Below are 24,979 nucleotides of genomic sequence, written 5' to 3' on the forward strand. Positions count from 1 at the left end.
CTTAAAAATAATTTAGGGTCTGTTGGGAACGCAGGAATTTCACAGGATTCACACAGGAATTTCACAAAATCAGTTCAATTTCACAAGAAAAACGCAGGAATAGGAAAAAAACCCCGCATTCCAAGCATGCCCTTAGCTTTTTTTTTAAGCTCCTAATGCGGAGCCGTCCAAAACACTCTCCCTCGCCAGTATTGTACTTTTGTACCTGCCCTAACAGAACCGCCGCCGATGGACGCCTCCGTCGCCGGTTCGCGCGGCCGCCCAGCCCTGCGCTTCCTCTGCCCTAAGATATCCGTACTCTCCCCGCCCTCGCACTCCTTGCTGCGCTGGCTCGTCGGTGCACCTCGCGTCCTCCCTCCCTTCACCGTCGCTGCTGTCTTACGTCCCACTCACGGTGACCACGCCGCCCCTGATCTCCCCAGGGAAGCAGGCAAGTCTCACCAACCCACTCTCTCAACCACTCATGGTTCCGCCTGACGATCTCCCTATACTTCTATGCCCCACGCAGACGAAATCCGGGGGTTGCTGCCGCGGGGTTTCGACATCATCGGGGCACTGCTCGTGGGGGGAGGGGGTTCTGATGTGGACGTCACTCGCGCACTGGAGCAGGCTCGGGCGCTGAGGGAGCTGCTGTTTGGTGTGGCGACGAGCCGTGGCTTGGTCGGAGGCCACATGGATGCAGCCACTGGGGATATTCGATTTGTTGTATCAGAGAGCGCAGGGACGGACTCGGTGGAAGGGTCTGTGGTTACATGGGAGGATGAGCCGGGGAGGTTGTTGTGGGAGAAGGGATGCCTCCTGCGCTGCGAACTGCCGCTGAAGCTTCCACTCTATCTTAGGCCTGATGTGAATTCTGGTAAATGCTCGAAGCTTACCTGCCTATTTAATCATTTACTGTACAAATGAATGGGCAAAAGTTGAATCAATCATGATATGATGTGTCTTGACATCTATTTGAAGAACTTGGAGTTCTGCGAATTCTTTTTGTTGCAACTGTTTCAATTTTTTGGATTATTATATATTGTGTTAGGATACTGCTTGCTTCTACCTTAGTATGTGCTTAGAAAAAAATTATTGTTCTTAGCAATTCTCATTTCAGTACCCACCCTATGATCTGTGTGAAGCTAATAATTGGTTGGATAAGGTGGCAAGTTACTACATCTTGCATAGCTGGAGGGTTTTTGTTTCAACTATGTGATTTCTTAAGCCTGTCAAATATTCAATCATGAAAGAAGCTATTAGAGAGCCTGTGCATTGCCATAGATATTCAATAAACATATAGAGAATCTAGAATCTAAAACCAAATAATATGATTGTAACAACATACATGAAGAGGTGGATCGCCTCTTCCTTCTTGTTCTAACTGAAACTAAAATTTTGCATCAAATCAGGGAGCTAATATAACAATTCAAATTAATCAAATATTAAAATGGCGAACTGTGTCTGTGAACCTATTTATCATGAGCAAATTTGTTACTAATTTCTAACTTGCACATAGAGTATGCATGTACGTGCAGTTGTAGATCCATTCACAGAATATCCTTTAGAGGTGAAGGTGGAAGAACATACAGCTACAACTAACACCAGTATAATTTTTAAAGTTGTAATTTGCGAAGAACAAAAAGGTTTGACTGTGCATAATCATGTCTGACTGCACTAGTTGTTTATATGAAATCTGTTTTTTTCTCTTTTTATGATATAAACAATTGTATCGGGTAGTTAGGTGCCAACTATCTGCTTCTGAAGGGAATGAGATAACTTTGTTTTGTGTTACTTTTTTGAAGGCATCGAAGAACGGTTTTCTTCACTTCTTGAATCTACAGTTGCTAAACTCAGAGATCCTCATGTATCATATTTAGTTGAGGGGCCAATTACATCTAGTGAATCACATCTTTCTATTATCTTGCGTGGTGATGATTTAAGCTTTGATTCACATACACATGGAAACTCAAGAACGAACAATTGTACCACAAGTATTGTATCTTGTTCAGAATTCTTCACAGAAAAGAGGCACAACCTCTCATTGACAAGAGAGGTAAGCTGATACTCAACCAAACATGTTTTTTAAAGTTATTTTTTGAGGACTGTAGTTATTATTGAATTGGCTCGCTTATCTTTCTTGTATGAGCATCAAAATTGAGTATAATTGTTGTTCATGAAGATTTGTTATAAATTGAACTGAGGGGTTGTGTGTCAATGTAAAATATATGAAAGCCAGCTGCTAATGAGGTGCCATTTCTTTTCTGGAGTTCTATAGTTGGATAAATGCATGCAGAGTGCTGTTTCCATGCATACTTCTGTATCACATGATATCTTGGGTAAAAAATTTCTACAATTTCTGTTTGCTAGGATGCAGATGCAATTGCAATAACTGTCAACCAATCAGCGAGTAGCTTGAAGCCTGGTACTACCCCTGTGGTAGAGTATTTTCCTGGTAATTATGTTACCCGTGTTAAAATTCTGCTTCTCAAAGTTGACTTTTTCACCATAGTGCTTTAAATATTACCAGCAGACATACATTTTCTTTCTTAGCGAAATTATGTAAGGACCTGTTTGAATCCTATGAATTGAATCTGATTCAAGTAATAGGATTCCAGCAATTGCTTTCATGGAAATTGAATTGACCAGAATTTAATTAGAAATAACATTCTTGTTTGGATGTATGCATAATTTATTTCCAAGAATTAAATTACAAAAGCTGTTTGGATAAGAAAACGTGGAAATCATCAAACCCCTTATCTGTTTTGTCTCCCGCAACACACGTACCCAGCCCTGTGGACGATGACACCTTGGACCAGCCAGCGGCCACGGCCATGGCCAGGGGCGGATCCAGGGCCCGGGCTGCCCGGGCTGCAGCCCGGGGCGAGTCCATGTAGCCCCTGTAACATATGTGGTGTTTAGCCTAAAAAACTATGATCTTAATTAGACAAAAGGAGGCCTAGGAAGCAAGATCAGACTGTTTTGAACGTGAATCAGTAGCTCAGCCCGGGGCGCAGCCCCGTTCTGGATCCGCCCCTGGCCATGGCACTGTTGTGTCTAAGTTGCTGTGATTGCCTCCTTCCCATGCCACCTCCACCTGGCCCTGCCACCTCCTTCTAGAGAATCCACGCACGTGAGAGAGGGAGAGAGATAGAGCACATGCCAGCAATCTGTGTCGAGCAGTGAGAGAGAGAGAGATGGAGTAGTAGTCGAGATTCAAGAAGGATTTGCAGTCATTGGGTGCTGGCTGCTGGGGCTCGTCGGTGCTGGGTGGTGCGGGCACATGGCGTCGTGACTTCGGGTCTGCGCTGCCATGACGGTGCGATGACGAGCCTGGCTGCATCTGAGGAGGACTTCGGTGTGAAGCTGCAAGCGATGAGTTGATGCGCTGAGTTGAGGGGGCGCGCTGCTGCAGCGGCAGCGGCGTGTGGCTCCGGGTCTGCCCCGCTGTGCCAGCGCGATGACGAGCCTGGCCACAGCCAAGGAGAATTAACTCGGTTGAAGATGCGAGCGATGAGTCGAGGGGGCGGCGGCTCTCGGGAGGAGTCGGGAGAGAGATGAGGGGTAGTCTGGAATTGTATTTCTCGTTTTTAGCCCGTGAGTTTTAAGTAGGCTGCTGTTTCTGGTTGCCCAAGAAAGTAATTTCAATTACTTTCCTGGGCAGAATGTTTGCTTTCCGATTCTTAGTTCATCCAAACAAGATCGCCCAAGAAAGTAATTTCAATTCATCCCAATTCATAGGATCCAAACATGTATTAACAGAAGTTTGCTTGTCAATTTTCTTGATTCCATCCTAGTTCTTTTCTCTTTCCACTTTAAGTGTGGTAATTTGTGTCCTCATGTTGCTGAAAATACCTTCTTTTCTTTTTTTGAGCCTCAGCACCTGCCAGCCTCAGAGTAATCATCTTGAAGCTAGATATACTATGCTACACATCAATAGATTTTTCTGTGGCGGCTGCTGTATCTGAATTTGTTATTCCAGGATTAGCTGATCAGATGATTGTAATGAAGAGGATTATTGCTTCAGAGATAACTGAACAAGTACAGGTATGTGTTGCTTAATGTCACAATTGATTAATTCCTTTACTGAAGCAGCACATACACATGGAGCATAGATATCTTTGTAGAACCACATATGGCTTTGGCTGTTACAAATTACTTGAAACCTAGGTCGGATAAAAAACACAAGATCTTTAGATATTGAAGTTGCTGCATGTTTTGGAGTTTAAAAGCTTTGTCACCGCATATTAAAAAGGGCGTACCCAGTGCAGAGAGCTCCCGCTCTGTGCGGGGTCTGGGGAAGGGTGTCAGTAGCAAGCCTTACCCTCGCCTGTGCAATGTGAGGAGACCGCGACTCGAACCCGGGACCTTCTGTTCATAGGCGGTAAGACTCTACCGCTTGTCACCGCATATTGTGAAGATAATTTTGTTCTCGAATGATGTAGGAGATTTTTGTGTCATTTCATTAAGAAAGGGAAAAAAACAAGGAAATGCTAGTAGGTATCCTAGAGAAGTATATTTACAAACACGCCATGTACATTAGAACCTAGGGATGGCAACAGACACATTACCCACCGGTGGAGCCTACAGGCACCCGCACTAAGCACTATGACTATTGAGAGAACAAGTTAAAAGGGGCAATCATGGTCTTCTTTGTTTTATAGTCCTATATAGGAGGATCAGAGCATTAGAGCTCAAGTAGTTCTCTTACGACCTAGTCAGGGCCATTACTAAAGATGCCTGCCTGCTTCTTTATATGGAGAAACTGAAAAAAGAAAGAAAGGTGAGCGCTCTCTCTAATATAGACCTGTCTTCTCAAACCCGTGCCCATACCCGCCACCCGTCAATGTTATCTGATTGTATGATTGAGGCTACTCGTACCACTTCGGGGTCAATTAGTTGGTCCTGGTCGACTAGTCGGACATTTAGTCTGTCTATGTGCCTAGATGGCTGATCAACCATGCATATGTGGTGTAACCATAAATTGGCAAATGGAAGTGGCTGTTAGCAATGCTCCCTATGCATCATTAATACGTTCATTGCTGTCTTTGCTGCTTAATGGCAGCCTCTACTGCTGTCTTTACTGCTTGCTGGCAGCCTCCTGGGAAATGTATGTGCTTCCTTTAGTGTTGGGCGTCGCCCAGGTTCCTCCCCTGGCTGCTGCCCTCTTAATTCTAGTTTCTCCTAGCTCGGTTTATCTTCTATAAGTTTATTCTGTGCAAGATAACCTGCTGCACTCTCTTGGTGTTTTGCTGCAACAGGAAGTTGGCAATAGGTCATTTCCTTGCTGTCCATCTATCTGTCCCCACTACTGTACAAGTATGGCAATAGGCCACTTAGTCATGGCTGATGTAAGCTAAGGTACAGGTACTAGTGTACCTCTGTAGTTGGTGAACTACAACCTCTATTTGTATATACACCAAGGAATAGAATGGAGAGAGTAGTTTCAGTTGCTGCACTTTGTGTGTGTGCTGTATCTGTGCTCACCCCCTTCTTCTACCTCCAGTCGAGGGTGTTGTGTGTGTGTGTTGAGGTGTTACTCATCTGTGCAGGTCAGTCGGATCCCAACAAGTGGTTTCAAAGCCACGGTGATTGCCGGCGATGCTGAGTGGTGCGAGTGGTAGTGGGGATAGGACTCCACCCGCCTCCTCGCCGCGGCAGTCCTGGTCACTGCAGCGACAGGAGATTGTGGTGAGGTGGGCGGCGCAAACTGGCTAGTCCTCACCTGCACCAACTACGACGAGTGGGCGGTGTTGATGAAGGTGATGCTGAAGGCAAGGAAGCTTTGGTGCGTCATCAACGTCGGCATTGAAGAAGAGGAAGACTGCGCGGCCATGGAGACGATCCTCAAGGCCGTGCCGTCGGAGTATGTGGAGTCACTAGGAAGCAAGGACTCCGCGAAGCTTGCTTGGGACGCCCTCAAGGCCATGCGTGTCGGCTCGGACTGCGTAAAGAAGGCCTGTGTAAAGAAGGCGAAGGCGCAACAGCTTCGGCGGGAGTACGAGGTGCTGGCATTCCGCGATGGTGAGGCGGTGGAGGAGTTCACGCTGCGGTTGCAGTCGCTGGTCAACTAGCTCGCGGTGCTTGGTGTCATCATTGGCGATGAGGTTGTCGCCAATTACCTAGTGGTGCCCGCCAAGTGCACGCAGATCGTGCTCTCCATTGAGACGATGATCGACCTATTGACGCTCTCCATCGAGGATGTGATAGGGCGCTACTTCTAGCTGCTAGTGGACGATTGCAGTCGTTTCATGTGGCTGTAGGTCCTAGCAAGCAAGGATGAGTGCTTATGGCCCAAAGCGACGCGGTGACCCCCTGCGTAGCTTCAGTGCGCTTAGTGGCATTTTTGGGAGCCTGCTAACACCACAATTTTTTTTTTAGAAAAGCACAATTGTTTATGGACAGTGACATACCAAACAGAAGTACAAAAAATACCAGTCTTAGCGTAGCTGACATAAAGTTCCAATGTGAAGGACACATAGTTTCTAGAGATGGCAGAATATAGTGTATTACACATAGATCTAGTTACGTTGATTAGTACACGTGTCACAGGAGCACATAACAACAACATAGCCTTTCAGTCCCAAGCAAGTTGGGGTAGGCTACAGTTGAAATCCACCAAGAGCCCCTAGTCACGGTCACAGGAGCACATAGTTTAGCTATATTTTTTAAGGGAAGTGGCAGTTGCTCTTGAGCTTCTCTTGATCACAATGGTTGGTAACAGAGCTTCCAACTTCGACTGGACAAGCCATCACTGCTAGACTCATAGCTCCAAGCTAGGGAAGAAGCTGCCTAAATCATTGGAATTGAGGTCAGTGTTTGATATAGTACACCCAATGCTATCATTGTCATCTGGAAGGGAGGATCATAGGATGTGGTCACCATTTGAGGAAGCTGAGCAACTACTAAAACAGCGATGAGGCATAAAATAAAAGAAGACAAAAAAACTGTGATGAGGCTGTCGGTCACATTGCAGGGATATGGTTAGTTTTAAAAAAATAGTATCACGGCATTGAGATGAGATGGATAAATATATATTATATAACTTAATGCAAGTTTTCTAAGAAGAGTCAACTCCTTTCACTACCCTGCATGACTAATTTTGGGAGCAAATTTTATTCATGTTTTAAGGAGACTATTATTTTCTTAATCATATTGATATCTAATTTCTTATCTAGAAACACCAATGCATCTAATAGAGGAAGGGCAATAGGCTTGGATTACTTAATCAGATTACAGGAGTTACACGTATATATAGGAGAGCAGGGAGAGCCCAAAGGGCCTGGCCAGCCTGGAGGTGGCGCATAGGACTAAGAGATTACAGCTAAGAGGTAATTAATTCTAACACCCCCCCGCAGTCGGAACGTCGTTAGAGCGAACGTTCAGACTGGAGCGGAAATCCATAAATACAGAAGAAGGAAGCCCCTTGGTGAAGACATCGGCGAACTGCGACGTGGTGGGAACATGAAGAACACGGACGGCTCCAATGGCGACCCGTTCCCGGACGAAGTGGAGGTCGATTTCCACGTGCTTGGTGCGCTGATGCTGAGCGGGGTTGGTGGAGAGGTAGACGGCGCTGACGTTGTCGCAGTAGACGAGGCAAGCAGAATCCAGAGGATGGTGAAGCTCCTGTAGAAGCTGCCGCAGCCATGAGGCTTCAGCGACACCGTTGGCAACGGCACGGTACTCGGCCTCGGCGCTTGACCGAGAAACGTTGGGTTGGCGCTTAGACGACCAGGAAACAAGGCTGCCTCCGAGGAAGACAGCATAGCCTGAGGTGGAACGGCGGGTGTCCGGGCAGCCGGCCCAGTCGGCGTCGGTGTACACGACGAGCTGAGTTGGAGCAGATCTGGGAATGACCAGACCATGACCGATAGTGCCCTAAAGGTAGCGAAGAATCCGCTTGGCAGCAACAAGATGAACTTCCCGAGGATCATGCATGTGTAGGCAGACTTGTTGGACGGCGTATGCAATGTCAGGCCGGGTGAAGGTCAGGTACTGAAGAGCTCCCACAAGGCTACGGTAGGCTGTAGGATCATCAACAGAAGGGCCGACATCAGCAGACACTTTGGCACAAGTGTCGACAGGGGTAGAGCATGGTTTATAGTCGCTCATGCCGTGTCGTGTGAGAATGTCCAGAGTGTACTGACGTTGTGAGAGAGAGAGTATCCCTGTGTCGCTGAACTGCCACGCCGAGAAAGTGGTGCAGGGGACCGAGATCAGTCATGGCAAATTCCTTCAGTGCATCAATCACACGGTGTAGGAGCTGCTCAGAGGAGGCTGTAAGGACAATATCGTCCACATATAGAAGCAAGTAGACTGTCGCGGTGCCACGGCAATATATGAAGAGAGAGGTGTCTGACTTGGCTTCAGTGAAACCCAGTGAGAGCAGAAAAGAGGCAAACCGGCTGTACCATGCTCGCGGTGCCTGCTTTAAGCCGTAGAGGGATCTGTTGAGCTTGCAGACGTGTCCAGGAAGAGCAGGATCAGCAAAGCCAATGGGTTGAGAGCAATACACTGTTTCTGACAAAGTCCCGTGGAGGAAGGCGTTCTTCACATTAAGTTGATGGATGGGCCAATCCCGAGAGTGAGCCAAAGTGAGGACGGTGCGAACAGTAGCGGGCTTGACGACGGGACTGAAAGTCTCATCGTAATCAACTCCGGGGCGCTGTGTGAACTCACGGAGCACCCAACGAGCCTTGTATCTGTCCAAGGAGCCATCAGCATGAAACTTGTGTTTGAAGATCCATTTTCCGATGACCACATTTGCCTTGGCAGGCCGAGGAATGAGATCCCAAGTGTGGTTGTCCAAGAGGGCAGTAAATTCTTCTTCCATGGCCCGACGCCACTGCGGATTAGCAAGAGCGTCATGACAGGAACGCGGCAGTGGGGACAGAGCCTCGGTGTGTAGAGCAAGGCGAGGCTGCCTGTATCCGGACTTCCCGCGGGTCACCATGCCATGAGAGTTGGCGATTGGCGGGATGGAGACGGCTCCTGTTGGCAGTGGAGGACCACTCTTGACGTAGCTCGGTGGAGAGGGAATCATGCCGGAGCGTCGAGGAGGAGCCCCAGCCGGGGACTCAGGTGGCGAGCTGGGTGCAGGGGCACGCCGAGTGTAGACGTGGACGACGGGCGGCTTGCTGAAGGAGGAAGCCGTGGGCGCCTGTATAGGGGGCGCCATGGGCGCCGTGGATGCCTATACAGCGGGCGCCTGTGGAGGGGGCGCCATGGGCGCGGTGAAGCCGGGTGGAGGAGACCGGGACACTGGTGTGCTCGGAGTGGGCACCGAGGTGCCCATTGGTCTGGGTATGGTGAAGCCCGGTGGAGGCGACCTGGATGCCGGTGTGCCCACTCCCGGCGCCGGGGTGATTGAAGACACCGGTTGGGAGGGGGCCCGCAGAGGTGCAGGCGCTGGCAGGGTGGCAGCGACTCCAAGTGTACCTGCAGGGAGAAAAGGGACTGACGGAGGGTCGTCATCAGTTTGAAAATCCAGTTCGTGTGTAGGCGGTGAGGGCCGGCGAAGTGAGAAAGGGAACGTTTCGTCGAAAACAACGTGGTGAGATGATGACACGGTTTGTGGCGAGGTCGAGGTACCTGTAACCCTTGTGATCGGGAGAGTAGCCAATGAAAACGCATAAAGAAGAGCGCGGGGCAAGTTTTTGAGGAGTGGTAGCGGTGAGATTCGGGTAGCAGGTGCACCCGAAGGCCCGGAGGTCATGATAGGAAGGGTGAGTGCCATAGAGTGCGAAGAAGGGAGTGCTCATGTTCAGCGTTTTGGTGGGGAGGCGATTTATGAGGTGGGTGGCAGTAGCAAGTGCATCGGCCCAGTAGGTGGGGGGCATGGACGCTTGGAAGAGCAGGGTGCGGGTGACATTGTTGGTGGTGCTGTAGCTGCTGCGACGGAGGCGGGCCGGTGCGGGGAGGTGGACCGCGAGGGCCACCGGGAGTGGACCCGGGCCACATGTGGATGGACCCAGTCCACGGGTTGAGGAGGGAGGGCCATTGGGAACCACCTGGTGAGTCACTGTTCGAGCCGCCTTGGCCACGGCCGCCACGACGACGCCGGCCATGGCCACTACCAGACGAGGCCCCTCCGGCGTTCTGTTGAGGACGCGGGGTTGCAGACCCAGAGGCCGGCTGGGATGCAGGTGGCTTGCTGGACGAAGAGACGACGAGAGCCGATGGAGGTGCCAAGGGAGGTGCCATGTTGAGCTCGGCCAGGCGCAGGTCGGCGCGGACGTCCGCAAAGGAGGGGAACGACTTCTGGCGCGTGATGAACTGCGACATGAACTGGAAGCGCTCATTGAGGCCTCGCAGTATGTTCAGCACCAAAGTACGGTCATGGACGGGCTCGCCAAGATCGGCAAGGGCATCAGCCTTGCCCTTCATCTTGCGGCAGTAGTCGTCGATGGAGAGGGCGCCCTGGGAGAGGGTGCGGAACTCAGCGTCGAGGAGCATGGCGCGTGACTCGCGATTGTTCAGGAACTGATGTTCAATGCCGAGCCACACTGCCCGAGCGGAGATGCCGTCACGCTCGTGGATGATGTCCAGAAGGTCGGTGGAGATGGTGTTGAAGATCCAGGAGACGACCACGTAGTCCATGCGGGACCACGCTGGATCATTGAAGCCGGAGGCGTCACTGAGGACGTGGTCCTTCAACACGAAGCGGCCGGGGATGAGGAGGACGTAGCCGCGCCACCTGGAGTAGTTGGAGGACTGGAGGTCCAGAACGATCGGAATCAAGTTCTTGATGTTCTGGACAGCGGCAGCCTGGCTGTGCAGATAAGCGATGGCCGCGGCGTTGGAGGAGATGGAGTGATCGTCGCCGTCCTGAGAGTCGTCGTCGTGGAGGGAGTCCGTGCGGAGACGGTCCCGGAGGGCAGCGGCCTGCTGTTCCAGGGCATCGGCCTGCGCGCGCTCCTTCTCGAGGGCGTCAGCGGCGGCACGAACGCGATCCTAAGCGGCAGCAGCGGACTTGAGGAGGTCGGCCTCCGTTTGAAGCTGCTGGCTGCGTTCGGTGTTGGTGGAGTGCAGGGAGGCGGCCTCCTCCTCCATCTTCTGGGCGGCGGCGAGAGCTTCATCACGAAGCTTGATAGCGGTAGCCGCGGCGGAGGCGCCGGAGGTCGAAGTGGCCATGGGTGCGCGGCTGGGGCGGCACCAAGCGCGTCGACGGGGGCAGCTCCGGGCACGCCGGCGGCAGGGAAGGGTCGTGGGTGAAGGAGCGGGCGCGGCTCGAGGCGGGCACCGGGAATAGCGGAAGCAAAGGAATCGTAAGTTAGTCTGATACCATAATAGAGGAAGGGCAATAGGCTTGGATTACTTAATCAGATTACAGGAGGAGTTACACGTATATATAGGAGAGCAGGGAGAGCCCAAAGGGCCTGGCCAGCCTGGAGGTGGCGCATAGGACTAAGAGATTACAGCTAAGAGGTAATTAATTCTAACAGCATCACATGTATTGATATATCTACAGAAATAATGAATTATGAGCAAGGCTGGAACCAAAAGGCACATATACACAAAGATTGAAGTGATGATAGAGGAAAGGAAGAACTCAAACAAAATGGAAGTGGTAACTGGAGATGCTACATTCAATGGAAATTAGGTCGATAAATATTGAGTGTGCGTGAACCAGGATGCCCAATCTAGCAGACTTCGGCAAGCATCCTGATAGGATCCACGTATCAATATATGTGTACACATAAGAATAAGACATGGTAAATATGCATATGTGCATACAGTAAACCTAAAAAGACTAAAAATAGATTTTACCAAGATGCTATCATGTCTATAGATATGCTACATATCCAGCATAGGCCAATCAGCAAGTTCAATGAGAATTACATATAGGATAACTGACTTAATCAGGAAATTTTATGAAAGGTGGGATTGTTGAATAACATTCTCCACTTAACAATACCGCAATGACATGCTGAAATTTTGACCATGCTTGGTTCATTTCTGAACTATGTATTTTTTCTGGTTCTTTTATGTTAAATGTGACTATGACCAATGACCATTGCGTCACCATGTCATTTACAACGTACAAGAAGTCAAGAACTCATTCATATCGCCACCCTTGATAATCATTGGCACACATGTTCATTCTAGGCCTTCTGAATTTGATTCTCAGTGTATTGTTGTTTTATGGATTGGACTTTAATTACTTCTAAATAAAAAAGGAAGTAAAACATACTATTTTCAATCTGTGTGGGCAATTGAGCAATTGATGTTTGGTATTTTCTTGGTTGCATATTTCTCTTTCAACGCATACAAGTGAAATCAAGTTCTCTTAATCATTAACACTGATTCTTTTAGTGTGTCATTCATTATAAACATGATCATTAAATGCTTTAATTTCTTATTAGAATGTTTTCTCAAACGCTGCTTGACTTTGTTTGCAGCTTTGTCCATTCCATTTCATTCCTTCTGGTTTGCATGTTCCGGTAACAGCGATATACAATACAAGATATGGTGAGATCGAGGAGAGGCAAAGTATGAAAAATTCTATTTCTGGAAAGTTCATATTTCTTTCATGATTTCATGAAGCATGGGAGTGAATATGGGGCCTTAATACTGTCTCTATATCTCTATACCTAAAAATATCCCTTATTATTTACAGGTGAGCTGAGAAAAGAACTGCATATAAGGCTAGGACTTCCCTTAGATCGGCCTTTGTTGCGAATTTCTAATGCATTGACTTTTGGTGGCACGGGAAAGAGGAAGAAAAGCATGCCAAGAAGTGGTAGTCATCATGCATATGTTGCAACATATACTACATTACTATGTTTTACCCCTGAATTACATGTGGGATCTTGCAGTAACTTTGTGCAAATTTGTTTCAGAGTATAATATATATAAAAACTGCAAAATATCATATTATACTATGTGAGAAGCTAATAACATCATCTAACATGAAGATAATAACTTATCTTTGTATATGTAATACTGTGCTAGTTAAGGCTTTCGTTATGTTTTCACATTCAGGTTCTTCGCTGCTTCGAGATGTCCACAGAGAAATTCCATCTAGTGGTGGTTAGTTGTATCTCTATTTCTTGCTTTAAGCAAAATAAGAAATTTGGTGAATGTATTCTTGAAGGAGATAGTGACGTAAAGTTTTATGTTTATTGCAGTATCTGGAGGTGTTATGTCTTTGATTGATGGTTCGTATGAGTATTATCATTACCTTCACGATGGTATTGATGACAATGTAATGTGATGCAGACAGCCAATCTAATTTTAAATTGTTTCTTCAGTGTTTGTTTAGATGGATATGATAATTTGTAGGTCTGCCTGGAAATTTCCTTCCCCAGACCTCAGTGTGTGGGGGATTACATCTTACATCATTTCCTTGATGAATGCATAAGATCAATTTTATTAAAAAAATGTCATTCCCTTCTAGATTGTTTCCTGTAGATGTTTAGGTGGTAAAATATATTAAGGTTGCTTTTGCAGTTTGTTTTATTCAACCTATATAGTGATTGCTTGCCAACCTTCATGATCATAGATCCATATAGTCCCATCGATATATGACGTTGGTTACTGGAAATTTTGAACCCAAGTGTGATGAACTTGCTGCACAAAGAAAGATTTTATCTTGAAGCTTTGCACAATAAGCATTTTCAAATTCTCGACCCGCAGGGGGTAAGACAGCTCCCGGGCATTGCATTAAGAAGAAGACCTTCTCACGCAGGTTGAGAAAACCCCCGAACCCCTATCCCACCCATAAACGGTGGCACCGTAGCCCATGTGAGAACAACCACGACCGGAGCCGGGCTTTAGACCTGTGCTTTGGCGTGGACAAACGAGGGGATTTTTTTAACCCTAGCCTGAAATTCTCTCCCACGGGGTCAAATTCTAGTTACAACATTGCTAATGCAAATAAATTTCAATTGAAAGTTTGATGGTGTTAATTGCATAGTTCATGCACTTATATGATTATTACGGATTGATATTCCTCAATATCTTCAAAGTTCAGAACAATACAGTTTTTACTCGAACACGCAAGAGAGTTGCGTACCATTATATTAAGAAAAAAGGGCAAGAACCCTTACTAAACACACACACACACAGATTGCAATGTAGACCTTTTCATGTTTATCCTGATTGCTATTTTATTTACTCTCGACATAGTGATAAATAAAATGCAGTATACAGTTTTCTGTTGATGTTTGTATATTTGTTACAAAAATCATTAATTGACCATAGAATACATTCAGAGGATATGCCTGTTATGATTTCTTGTGTATATTTCTTCAGTGAGATGATCATGTTACAAATTATAATGTTGCATTTCAAAACTTCCTTTCTGAAATTGCCCTTTTAGGCCCAGCATTGGGCTTTTATGAATTTCCTCACTATTTTGTAGAAATTAAACTGTTGTTCCCTCTTTTGGGTTGGCAAGTCTTAGTTCTCTTTCAATGTTTCAGGGATGGGGATGTGCATATCGGTCTCTACAAACAATTGTCTCTTGGTACAGATTGCAACAATATTCATCAATAGATGTTCCTTCTCACAGGTTTGTGCCTATTTTCCTTGTTGACTTGAATAACTATAACTTGGTCATATTGACTGCAAACTGACCCTAGGATTATGGTCAGTTGATAATTCTGACTTTCTGGCATTAGTGTATCAAACAATTAGAAATGTGCAATTCTATCTGCATGTTGCATAAAGAGGAGGATGTGCTAAGTAAATCGATATAAAGCCTTATTACAAGACACCATCTTGCAATCTGCACCCGTGAAAATTCAGAAAATGAACATACCTGCATTTCAATGTGTCAAGAAAGCATCATGCATGAAGGTCCTAATGATGTTACCAACAATGTGAATCAAACATCCCTTTCTACCATTATTTGGTTCCTTCGTTTTGTAAGGGACTAAGGGCAATGTTTCCATGCCCATTCCCATATGCTACAAATGTTCAGCACAGCAAACTGTCACGCTGCAATTTATTTGTCAATATTGACGTGACCATATAATGTATAGTTTGAACAAATGCTTTTTAGTAGAAACATAGAGGAATCTTGTATTCTTGCCTGTTATTGAAATATATGATGTCAGTTTGATTCATATTGCTGTTCCAACTCCAACATTCCTATTCAGGGAGATTCAACAAGTTCTTGTTGAAATTGGTGACAAGGATTCATCATTTATTGGATCTTGTGAGTGGATTGGAGCCATTGAGCTAAGCTTTGTCCTCGACAAACTGCTGGGCGTGAGTTTTCACTATTCTTTTCTTCATGATTCTTTTCAACCTGGTGGACTGTTAATTTACTTTTCTCATATGTATTATGTGCTATGAAGACTTGTTTGGCATGTAAGCAACAGGAAGGTCACATTATCTACTGCCAAAATGCCATGTGGGGGCGCATGTACACCAGGCGCCGGAGGGCCCGCGACGTACGCAGGGCTGCGGAACAAGCAGCACACGCAGGGAGCGCGCACGGTGACACGCAGGGCCAGGCCACCACCAGTGGCTAAGTTAGGAAAGATAGCGTAGCTTTCTATTTTCAGTTCCTAAATTCCAGGAGCGTTTAGCTCTGATCGGTTGAGGCTGGTGGCCATATATTCCGGTAATCGCACATTGGTTAAGCAAGCAAGATTATTATCCCATCTAATCTCTCTCTGTCTCTCAACGAAAGCCTACGGCAGAGGGGCAAAACCTCGCCGGAGAAGACGGACCGAGGCTACGATCTCCGTAGCCGAGGGCCAGCTACCCTAGGGCTCGACGCCCTTGTCAACCTGGTATCACGGTCCCGACGATCCTCGCCATCTCGCTCCACCTTGCCGACCCCAGCCGCCGCGCCAACCACCCCCACGTCCTCCTGCATCCACGCCATGGGTGATCAGGGTGACCTCAAGACCACCGTGGAGTCGCTCGCTGCCGCCGTCACAGCCCTGCAGGCCACTGCGGAGGCCAACGCCAAGGCGATCGCCGCCTTGTCCTCCTCGGGCAGCTAGCCGGGCTCCGGCAAACACCACAACGACCGGTCGCCGAAATTCCAGAAGATGGATTTCCCACGATATGATGGCAAGTCTGACCCTTTGATCTTTCTCAATCGCTGCGACTCCTATTTTCATCAGCAGCGAATCATGGAGGAAGAGAAGGTGTGGATGGCATCCTATAACCTGGAGGATGGCGCCCAGTTGTGGTACTACCAAGTCCAGCAGGGCGAGGGGACCCCTTCCTGGCGCCACTTCAAGGAGCTCCTCCATCTTCGCTACGATCCGCCCCTCCGCTCCAACCCCCTTGGCGAGCTCGCCTCGTGCCACCGCACGGGGACCGTGGAGGAGTACCAGGACCGGTTCCAGGCACTGTTGCCTCACGTCGGCCGCCTGGACGAAGTGCAGCACGTCCAGCTGTTCACGGCGGGGCTCCAGCCTCCCTTGAGCCACGACGTGGAGATCCACAACCCTCAGTCGCTGGCGGCGGCCATGAGCCTCGCCCGCAAGATCGAGCTGCGGAACAGCTACGTCGCGTTGGCCACGCGCGCGCCCCCACGCGATCCTCAGCGCGATCGCCCTCTTTTTCTAGCACCAGCGGCGCGCCTCGCTCTGCCGGCACCCACGGCCGACAAGACCGCGCCGGCCACGATCACGGTTGAACGCCGGCCCGTCAAGCGGCTGACACAGGTGGAGCAGGAGGAGCGCCGCCGCCTTGGCCTATGCTACAACTACGACGAGAAGTACGGCCGTGGGCACAACCGCGTCTGCAAGCGGTTGTTCCTCCTCGACAGCGTGGTGGAAGAAGATGACGCCGACGCCGACGCCGCGGGGGATGCGACACCAGGCACGGACACGTCGGTCTTCTTGCACGCGGTCGCGGGCGTGCCGATTTGCGACACGATGCAGATCAAGGTGTCGCTGGGCGCCACCACCCTCATCGCGCTCCTCAACAGTGGCTCCACCCACAACTTCATCGCCGAGGCGGCAGCGCTGCGTACTGGGCTGCCTGTCCAGCCCCGACCGTGCCTCACGGCGATCGTGGCCAATGGCGAGAAGGTCGCCTGCCTTGGCGTGATCCGGAACACGCCAGTCACCATCGACAACACTGACTTCCACGTTGATCTCTTTGTCATGCCACTTGCAGGGTACGATCTGGTCCTGGGAACTCGGTGGATGGCCACCCTGGGACTGATCGTCTGGGACTTCGCCGAGCGCACCATGTCCTTCACGCGCCATGGGCGCGACTTCTGCTGGATGGGTGTGTCGACGCCCAGTGCGCCGGGGCTCTACGCCGCGACGGCCAGCGAGTCCCTCCTCGATGAGCTGCTGGCCTCCTTCGGGGATGTCTTCGCCGAGCCCACGGGACTGCCCCCCAAGCGCGCCCATGACCACGGCATCGTCCTCAAGTCGGGCGCGCCGCCAGTGGCAGTCCGCCCGTACTGGTACCCGGTGACCCACAAGGATGAACTAGAGCGGCACTGCGCCGCCATGATCGAGCAGGGCATTGTCCGCCGTAGCGACTCGGCGTTCTCGTCGGTCATCCTCGTCAAGAAAGCGGACGGCTCATGGCGATTCTGCGTCGACTATCGGGCCTTGAACACACTCACCGTCAAGGATGCGTTCCCCATCCCCGTCGTTGACGAACTCCTCGACGAGCTCCACGGTGCGCGGTTCTTCACCAAGCTGGACCTGCGGTCTAGGTATCATCAGGTGCGGATGTGGCCGGAAGATGTCCACAAGACGGCGTTCCGCACCCACGACGGCCTCTACGAGTTCTTGGTGATGCCGTTCGGGCTGTGCAACGCCCCGGCGACATTCCAAGCCCTCATGAACGATGTACTCCGGCCGTTCCTGCGTTGCTTCGTACTTGTCTTTTTTGACGATATTTTGATCTATAGCAAGACATGGGTGGATCATCTTCGTCACCTCCGCGTCGTCCTCTTTGAGCTTCGGCGACACCAGCTCTTCGCCAAGCGCGCCAAGTGCGCCTTCGGCGTCACCTCTGTCGCGTACCTCGGCCACGTCATCTCTGAGGCAGGCGTCGCCATGGACCCGACCAAGGTGCAGGCCATTCACGACTGGCCAGTACCTCGCTCGGCGCGGGCGGTGCGTGGCTTCCTCGGCTTGGCGGGGTACTACCGCAAATTCGTCCACAACTACGGCACCATCGCCGTGCCGCTCACAGCCCTCCTAAAAAAGGATGGCTTCTCCTGGAATGAGGCGGCGGCCGCGGCGTTCGACGCGCTCAAGTCCGCGGTCACCTCGGGCCCGGTCCTCGCCATGCCGGACTTCGCCAAGATGTTCGTCGTCGAGTGCGACGCCTCGTCGCATGGGTTCGGCGCGGTGCTCGTCCAGGACGGCCACCCGGTTGCGTTCTTTAGCCGCCCCGTCGCGCCCCGCCATCGCGCCCTCGCCGCTTATGAGCGGGAGCTCATCGGCCTCGTCCACGCCGTCCGACATTGGCGTCCGTACCTGTGGGTCCGCCGCTTCCTCGTCAAGACGGACCACTACAACCTCAAGTACTTGCTCGATCAGCGGCTCGCGACGATCCCCCAACACCACTGGGTGGGGAAGCTTTTGGGCTTTGACTTCTCCGTCGAGTACAAGCCTGGGACGGCGAACGCGGTGGCCGACGCTCTCTCGCGACGTGACACGGCGGACGAAGGGTCCATACTGGCCCTCTCGGCCCCTCGCTTCGACTTCGTCACACGTCTCCGCCAGGCACAGCTCACCGACCCGGCCCTCGTCGCTATCCAGGACGAAGTCCGCGCGGGCTCCCGCAGGGCACCGTGGACGGTCATCGACAACATGGTGCAGTTCGCCGGGCGCCTGTACATTCCCCTGGCGTCCCCCCTCGTTTAGGAGATCATGGCCGCTGTCCATGAGGATGGACATGAAGGAGTCCAGCGCACGCTGCACAGACTGCGCCGCGACTTTCATTTTCCTAACATGAAGCAGCTCGTGCAGGATTTTGTGCGCGCGTGCGCCACTTGTCAGCGGTACAAGTCGGAGCACTTGCACCCAGCCGGGCTCCTCCTTCCGTTGCCCGTGCCGCAGGGGGTCTGGACGGACATCGCCCTCGACTTCGTCGAAGCTCTGCCTCGCGTTCGGGGCAAGTCGGTCATCCTGACGGTGGTGGACAGATTCAGCAAGTACTGCCACTTCATCCCCTTGGCGCACCCGTACTCCGCCGAGTCCGTCGCCCAAGCATTCTTTGCCGACATCGTCTGTCGACACGGCGTTCCCCAGTCCATGGTGTCCGACCGTGATCCGGTCTTCACCTCAACGTTCTGGCGCGAGCTCATGCGCATGACCACCGCCTTCCACCCCCAGTCGGATGGGCAATCGGAGGTCGCCAACCGCGTCATCATCATGTACCTGCGCCGCCTCACTGGGGATCGACCGCGCCAGTGGCTGCGATGGCTTCCGTGGGCGGAGTTCGTCTTCAACACCGCTTACCAGACTTCGCTGCGGGACACGCTGTTCCGCGTCGTCTACGGGCGTGACCCACCATCCATCCGATCTTATGAACCGGGGGACACGCGAGTGGCTGCCGTCGCCAAGAGCATGGAGGAGCGCGAGTTCCTGGCGGATATTCATTATCGCCTTGAACAGGCTCAGGCGCTACAGAAGAAGCACTACGACAAGACGCACCGCGACGTGTCGTATCAGGTCGGCGACTGGGCACTACTCCGTCTATGCCAGCGCGCGGCTGCGTCACTACCCCAGGCGGTCACCGGCAAGCTCAAGCCTCGGTACTTCGGCCCCTACCGCATCACGGAGCTGATCAATGAGGTCGCCGTCCGCCTGGCTCTTCCTCCTGGGGCCCGTCTCCACGATGTCTTCCACATCGGCCTCCTCAGAAAGTTCAACGGACCGCCGCCGGATGCTCCACCGCCTTTGCCGCCCATTCACCATGGTGCTGCCGCTCCAGAGCCGGAACGTGCCGTTCGGTCGCGCCTGGCACGAGGTGTGCGCTAGGTCCTTGTGCAGTGGAAGGGGGAGTCGCCTGCCTCGGCTACATGGGAAGACGTGGAGCCGTTCGTTGCCAAGTATCCGGCCTTCCAGCTCGAGGACGAGCTGCTCCTCGAGGGGGGGAGAGATGTCATGTGGGGGCGCATGTACACCAGGCGCCGGAGGGCCCGCGACGTACGCAGGGCTGCGGAACAGGCAGCACGCGCGGGGAGCGCGCACGGTGACACGCAGGGCCAGGCCACCACCAGTGGCTAAGTTAGGAAAGATAGTGTAGCTTTCTATTTTCAGTTCCTAAATTCCAGGAGTGTTTAGCTCTGATCGGTTGAGGCCGGTGGCCATATATTCCGGTAATCGCACATTGGTTAAGCAAGCAAGATTATTATCCCATCTAATCTCTCTCTCTCTCTCAACGAAAGCCTACGGCAGAGGGGCAAAACCTCGCCGGAGAAGACGGACCGAGGCTACGATCTCCGTAGCCGAGGGCCAGCTACCCTAGGGCTCGACGCCCTTGACACAAAAACTCACAAATGTTTGACAAATACTCCGTAACAAGCAGACCAGAATTTGGTTAGCAGATCTTAATTTCTGGCCCTTGGCCAAACAACACTGATGTACTGCCTCAAAAATATCTGCTCCTGTGATTTACTCCTTACTTTTCTAAATGGTTAATGAAGCTGCCTGGGCATACCTGCGAGCTGAGAGGCAGTGTAGCTATCAATTGGTATTAGTAGGGTGACAAGGAGTGATCGTTGCAGGTTCTACCACAATTGTGGATGATTATGAGGGTAGGGATGACCGCACTAGAGCGCAAACATGCGAACACCATGGGGAGGTGATGCTGCAATGGGTAGTCAAAGGAGGTTTGGGGACCATTCGTCCTGGTCAAAATTCAATTACAATGTTGATAATCGCGATGCTTCAACGATTGCAACCTTTGGGGAGTGGTTTATGTTGGATAAATAATTTGTTTTCTTGAGTAAAAAGGCAATTTGGTTGACTACTGGAGACTTGCACTCCCAACAGCTGGGAGGATCTGCTACTGTCCTCTAGAGGCTTCATTTTAACTGCTGCCGTAGTAGTAGAATCAGCAGGGCCAGTGAAGGAGCAAAATTGGTTTTGTATATGTATAAGCCAAAACATAGTCGTTGCTAGCTGTGTCTGAGATGTGCTAGCACTGTAGCAGGTCGGTTACTGTAGTAAACCGACCTAAATGCATATATAATGAGGGTACTACATCCAGTATGCAGACGACACCATTCTCATCTTGAAAGCTTCCCAAATGGAACTTTTCACTCTAAAAGGACTGCGGGACAGTCAACTATAAAAAGTCTTGTTTGGTGCCTCTAAATCTCTCTCCTGAGAAAGCTCATCAGCTGGCTGGTTTTTGGATGCAAACATGAATCCCCTTCACATACCTTGGATTGCCGATGGTCCCCTTAACATACCTTGGATTGCCAAAGGGCACCACCAAGCCAAGAGTGGAGCACATCAGATTCATCATGAACAAAGTTGAAAGAAGACTTACAACCACTTCAAATTTTCTCTCATGCTGAAGACTGGAGCTAGTGAACTCAGTCCTGCCCTTTCTTCCTACCTACGCTGTTATGACCGGCGTGACCTAGCGCTGGACTCGCGCAAGTGGCTAGGGGTCGTGTCGGCATAGGGGCAGTCGTCCTAGGAGGGATATTTTCCCTTTTAGATATTTCCATTTAATTCCTAGAAATCAGGATCTAGATTGATTTGTTAGGAGAGGATATATGCCTCCAAACTGGTTTGAGTTAATTAAGCAAGGCAATAATCATTGCGTAGCCTCAAGGGCCGCCCCCATCACGTGTCTCTCTCTCTCTCTCTCTCTCTCTAGCCCTAGCTGTGCCGCTGCCCTGCACTCACGCCACCACGCTCCCCATTGCCGTTGAGGGTACTCGCATCTCCACGTTCCACGTTCCGCAAGAACTGCGACTCCACGGCCAGCCACACCTGAGCGGGTGGAGAAGCGGGAACGTGGCACTATGTCGGATAGCTAGGGGGTAATGGCGCTGTACAGCCAAGAATTGACCACGCAGTCCATGTGCGCCCAGTCCGGGAAGGCTGGGTCGGGGTCGTCTCGAAGAACATGGTCCTCGAGGGCGAACTTCCCCAAGGCGAGGAGGAACAGCTCGCGCCACCTGGTGTACTGGCTGGAGGAGAGCTCGAGGACGATCGGCATGACAGTGCGGATATTCTAGACGTCGACGGCTTGCGAGTGGAGGTTGGCGAGGACCGTGGCTTCATGGAGAAGAGGCGGCGTCGTGGAGGGAGGGCGGAGGGGGCGCTGGGGCGGGGTGGGGTGCACATGCGGCCTCAGCCCGTGCAGTGTCCGCGCGCTCGCGCTCCTCGGCGCCTATCCCCCTCAGGACAGTACTCCGCAAAATCTGCATATGAACATCTCTTTCAAGGATCAATTCTATTTAGACATTGGGAACAGATTTGGAAGACTTGGGCCCCCGGAAAATGCAAGTTCTTCTTATGGTTAGTCGAACATGACAGGTGTTGGACGGCTGATTGTCTTGCCTGTCGAGGTCTGCTCTGTCCGGAACGTTGTCCTTTATGCGATCAGGAGCAAGGGACAATTAACCATCTTCTAGTATCCTGTCCCTTTGCAAGGCAATACTGGTATTCCCTGCTATGTCAGGTTGGGCTGCAGCAATTCGCTCCTCAACTGATATGGTGTTCGATGATTGGTGGGACAGATTGTGGCATGCTGCCCCGGAACAGCAAAAGAAAGGTCTCAATTCTCTGGTTGTTCTAGGTGCTTGGGTTCTTTGGACTCATCGCAATTCTTTGTGTTTTTGACAGAGCTGCTCCTAGCATTGCAAGGGCTCTTAATGTTAGCAGCGAGGAACAGCGTCTTTGGGAGATAGCAGGCGCACGAAGCCTCTCTTCCTTGACTACCCCGGCACTTTTGCCTTAGAGTGGCCTAGTTGTTGGTTTTGTGGTCGTCTTTTTATATTTAGCAGGCGAAAATGTAACCTAAAACTTTAGTTTGGTGTGTGTAGAGTGTGTATGGGTGTTTGGGTTCTTGTCCCGTATTTTCTTCTTAATATAATGAAGCGCAACTCTCCTGCGTTTTCGAGAAAAAGGCACAAGATAGTTGATTGATTATCAGGGCTATGAGGTTACACATATATATGCAAGGATGTCCTAGGTTTATAGAAACAGAACCAGCGGGGGATCCTTGCCTATTAGATAACACTCAATCAATCAATCTCAATCTATCCTAACCATATAAGCACTAGGCCTGTCTAACACTCCACATCATTGTCTCCACCTCCGCTAGACACCCTGTCCTTTCCTTGGTGCCATTGTCTCTCTGTCTGTCCCTCCTCTGCTCGGATCGGCCTATCTCTACTCTTAATCGGTCTTCCCTGCCTAGAATTGGCCTTTCTTCGCCCCATCTTCTTCTTTCCTTTTTTTTGGCGAGGAAGGTCGTCTTTTATCTAGATGAGAGGACCATGATATCTCTCCTCGACGTCCATGGCGTGTCAGTCTATGGCGATGTCTCTGAGCCTAGACACATCCACGGCGGCCACAGATGGCTGGGGGGGGGTAACCTTGCTGCATGTGGACGCCTGGGGTGGTGGCATCATTGCGCGCGTGGACCAGCAGTGAGGTGCTGGTGGCGAATCACCTCTTCCCACTGGTGATCCATCGTCACCAGGACATCCTGAGGCCCTCCCACCGATCACTTATGGCGGCCTCAACGCCAACCTCACTGTCAGTCCTCAGCAGTGAGGTGATCCAGCCGCTAGGTATCATCGTTGGCCTAGCGCGTGACAAGCTTGAAGAGCCCAAGGCGGATCTGGTGTTCGCGAGTTCACGGGAAGCATCGACTCCATGTGGTGGGGAGGGAAGATGGAGGAAGTTTGTTTATTCATGGCCGGTTCATAAGCATATGGACTACTGTAGACCTGGCACATGTGAACTGCTTTAAAAATTAGCACAAACTCCCTCCGTCCCATTGAAAGTGTCGTTTTTGACTTTTAGACTTCTTGTTTGACCATTCGTCTTATTCAAAAATTTTGTATAAATATTATTTATTTTGTTATGACTTATTTTATCATTAGAGATACTTTAATAATGATTTATTTATTTTATTATTTGCATAAAAAAATTGAAGAAGATGAATGGTCAAACAAGTATAAAAGTAAAAAACGACACTTTCAATGGGACGGAGGGAGTAGTGTATATGGACCACTCTGGTTGGTTTATATACCCCTTTTTGTACACAACATTGTGGGTGCCCTTAGGCAGGACAAATCCACTCTATTCTTGTGTGAGCTTCCTGGGCATACCTGATTGGGAGTGTAGCTACCATTGTTCACATCTTGTATTATTATGTCCGTACCGTACCACGTGCTTCCATTTCTGCTGAGCAGAAACTGCATCTTGCAGGTTAGTTGCAAGGTTATCAATGTGAGATCTGGCGATGAGCTTCCTGAAAAGTGCAGAGAACTTGCCAGGCATTTTGAAACCCAGGGAACTCCTGTGATGATTGGTATGTGCTTTTGTGTAAAGAGTCTAATATTGAACGTGTTATAACAATGTTAAGATGGCTACAGTTGATTCTGTGAATATTATCTGACATAGAATTGGCAAATCCAGGTGGTGGAGTCTTGGCTTACACCCTTATCGGAGTTGATTATAACGAAGCCAGTGGCGACTCTGCATTTCTTATCCTTGATCCGCACTACACTGGTACTGACGATCTGAAAAAGATCGTAAATGGCGGATGGTGCGGATGGAAGAAGTCTGTCGACAGCAAAGGCCGGAACTTCTTCTTAAAAGACAAGTTCTACAACCTCCTACTACCCCAAAGGCCAAACATGGTGTGAAATCTATGGTGTTCAATATGTTACTACTGCATGTTACGAGGCACACGCATGTTTATGGTTGTGATAGAGGTTTATGATTGTCGATGTTATATTATTTTTTAAAAAGCCTCATAGATTGTTAGTTACGATTTGTAAAGTTTTTTTAATGAGACATTTATATTGTTTTTATAAATATGTAGTGATTAGTAAATTTGTAACACCCTA

The 24,979-nt window shown here is 50.1% G+C and overlaps 2 protein-coding genes across 3 annotated transcripts; one reads left to right on the top strand and one right to left on the bottom strand.

Annotated features, from left to right (window-relative positions):
* The first annotated feature begins 169 nt into the window (after positions 1–169).
* LOC136502787 (probable Ufm1-specific protease) lies at positions 170–24,965 on the top strand. Of its 2 annotated transcripts, none has more exons than XM_066498031.1 (13): positions 170–430; positions 509–856; positions 1,785–2,035; positions 2,350–2,434; positions 3,860–4,026; positions 12,384–12,474; positions 12,602–12,724; positions 12,967–13,014; positions 13,113–13,189; positions 14,409–14,497; positions 15,087–15,198; positions 24,336–24,438; positions 24,546–24,965. In XM_066498031.1, the coding sequence occupies exons 1-13, from the start codon at positions 229–231 to the stop codon at positions 24,773–24,775; spliced, it is 1,926 nt and encodes a 641-aa protein (XP_066354128.1). In that variant the 5' UTR covers positions 170–228; the 3' UTR covers positions 24,776–24,965. The 2 variants fall into 2 exon arrangements, with proteins under 2 accessions (XP_066354128.1, XP_066354129.1); XM_066498032.1 differs by having other exon boundaries at positions 3,962–4,026.
* Positions 9,694–10,581, bottom strand: LOC136505584 (uncharacterized). Its single transcript, XM_066500745.1, has one exon. It carries the CDS (start codon positions 10,579–10,581, stop codon positions 9,694–9,696), a length of 888 nt encoding a protein of 295 aa, XP_066356842.1.
* Positions 24,966–24,979: the final 14 nt, after the last annotated feature.

The sequence above is a fragment of the Miscanthus floridulus genome, chromosome 14 (genome assembly GCF_019320115.1).
Source record: "Miscanthus floridulus cultivar M001 chromosome 14, ASM1932011v1, whole genome shotgun sequence".
In the NCBI taxonomy this organism is placed as follows: Eukaryota; Viridiplantae; Streptophyta; class Magnoliopsida; order Poales; family Poaceae; genus Miscanthus; species Miscanthus floridulus.

Excerpts from the sequence above, each read along its gene's own strand:
- LOC136502787 (XM_066498031.1), top strand. The coding sequence starts at position 229 with ATGGACGCCTCCGTCGCCGGTTCGCGCGGCCGCCCAGCCCTGCGCTTC. Across the intron at positions 13,190-14,408 it reads ACGATGGTATTGATGACAAT|GGATGGGGATGTGCATATCG; the intron begins GTAATGTGATGC and ends TCAATGTTTCAG. Across the intron at positions 15,199-24,335 it reads TCCTCGACAAACTGCTGGGC|GTTAGTTGCAAGGTTATCAA; the intron begins GTGAGTTTTCAC and ends TGCATCTTGCAG.
- LOC136505584 (XM_066500745.1), bottom strand. The coding sequence starts at position 10,581 with ATGGACTACGTGGTCGTCTCCTGGATCTTCAACACCATCTCCACCGAC.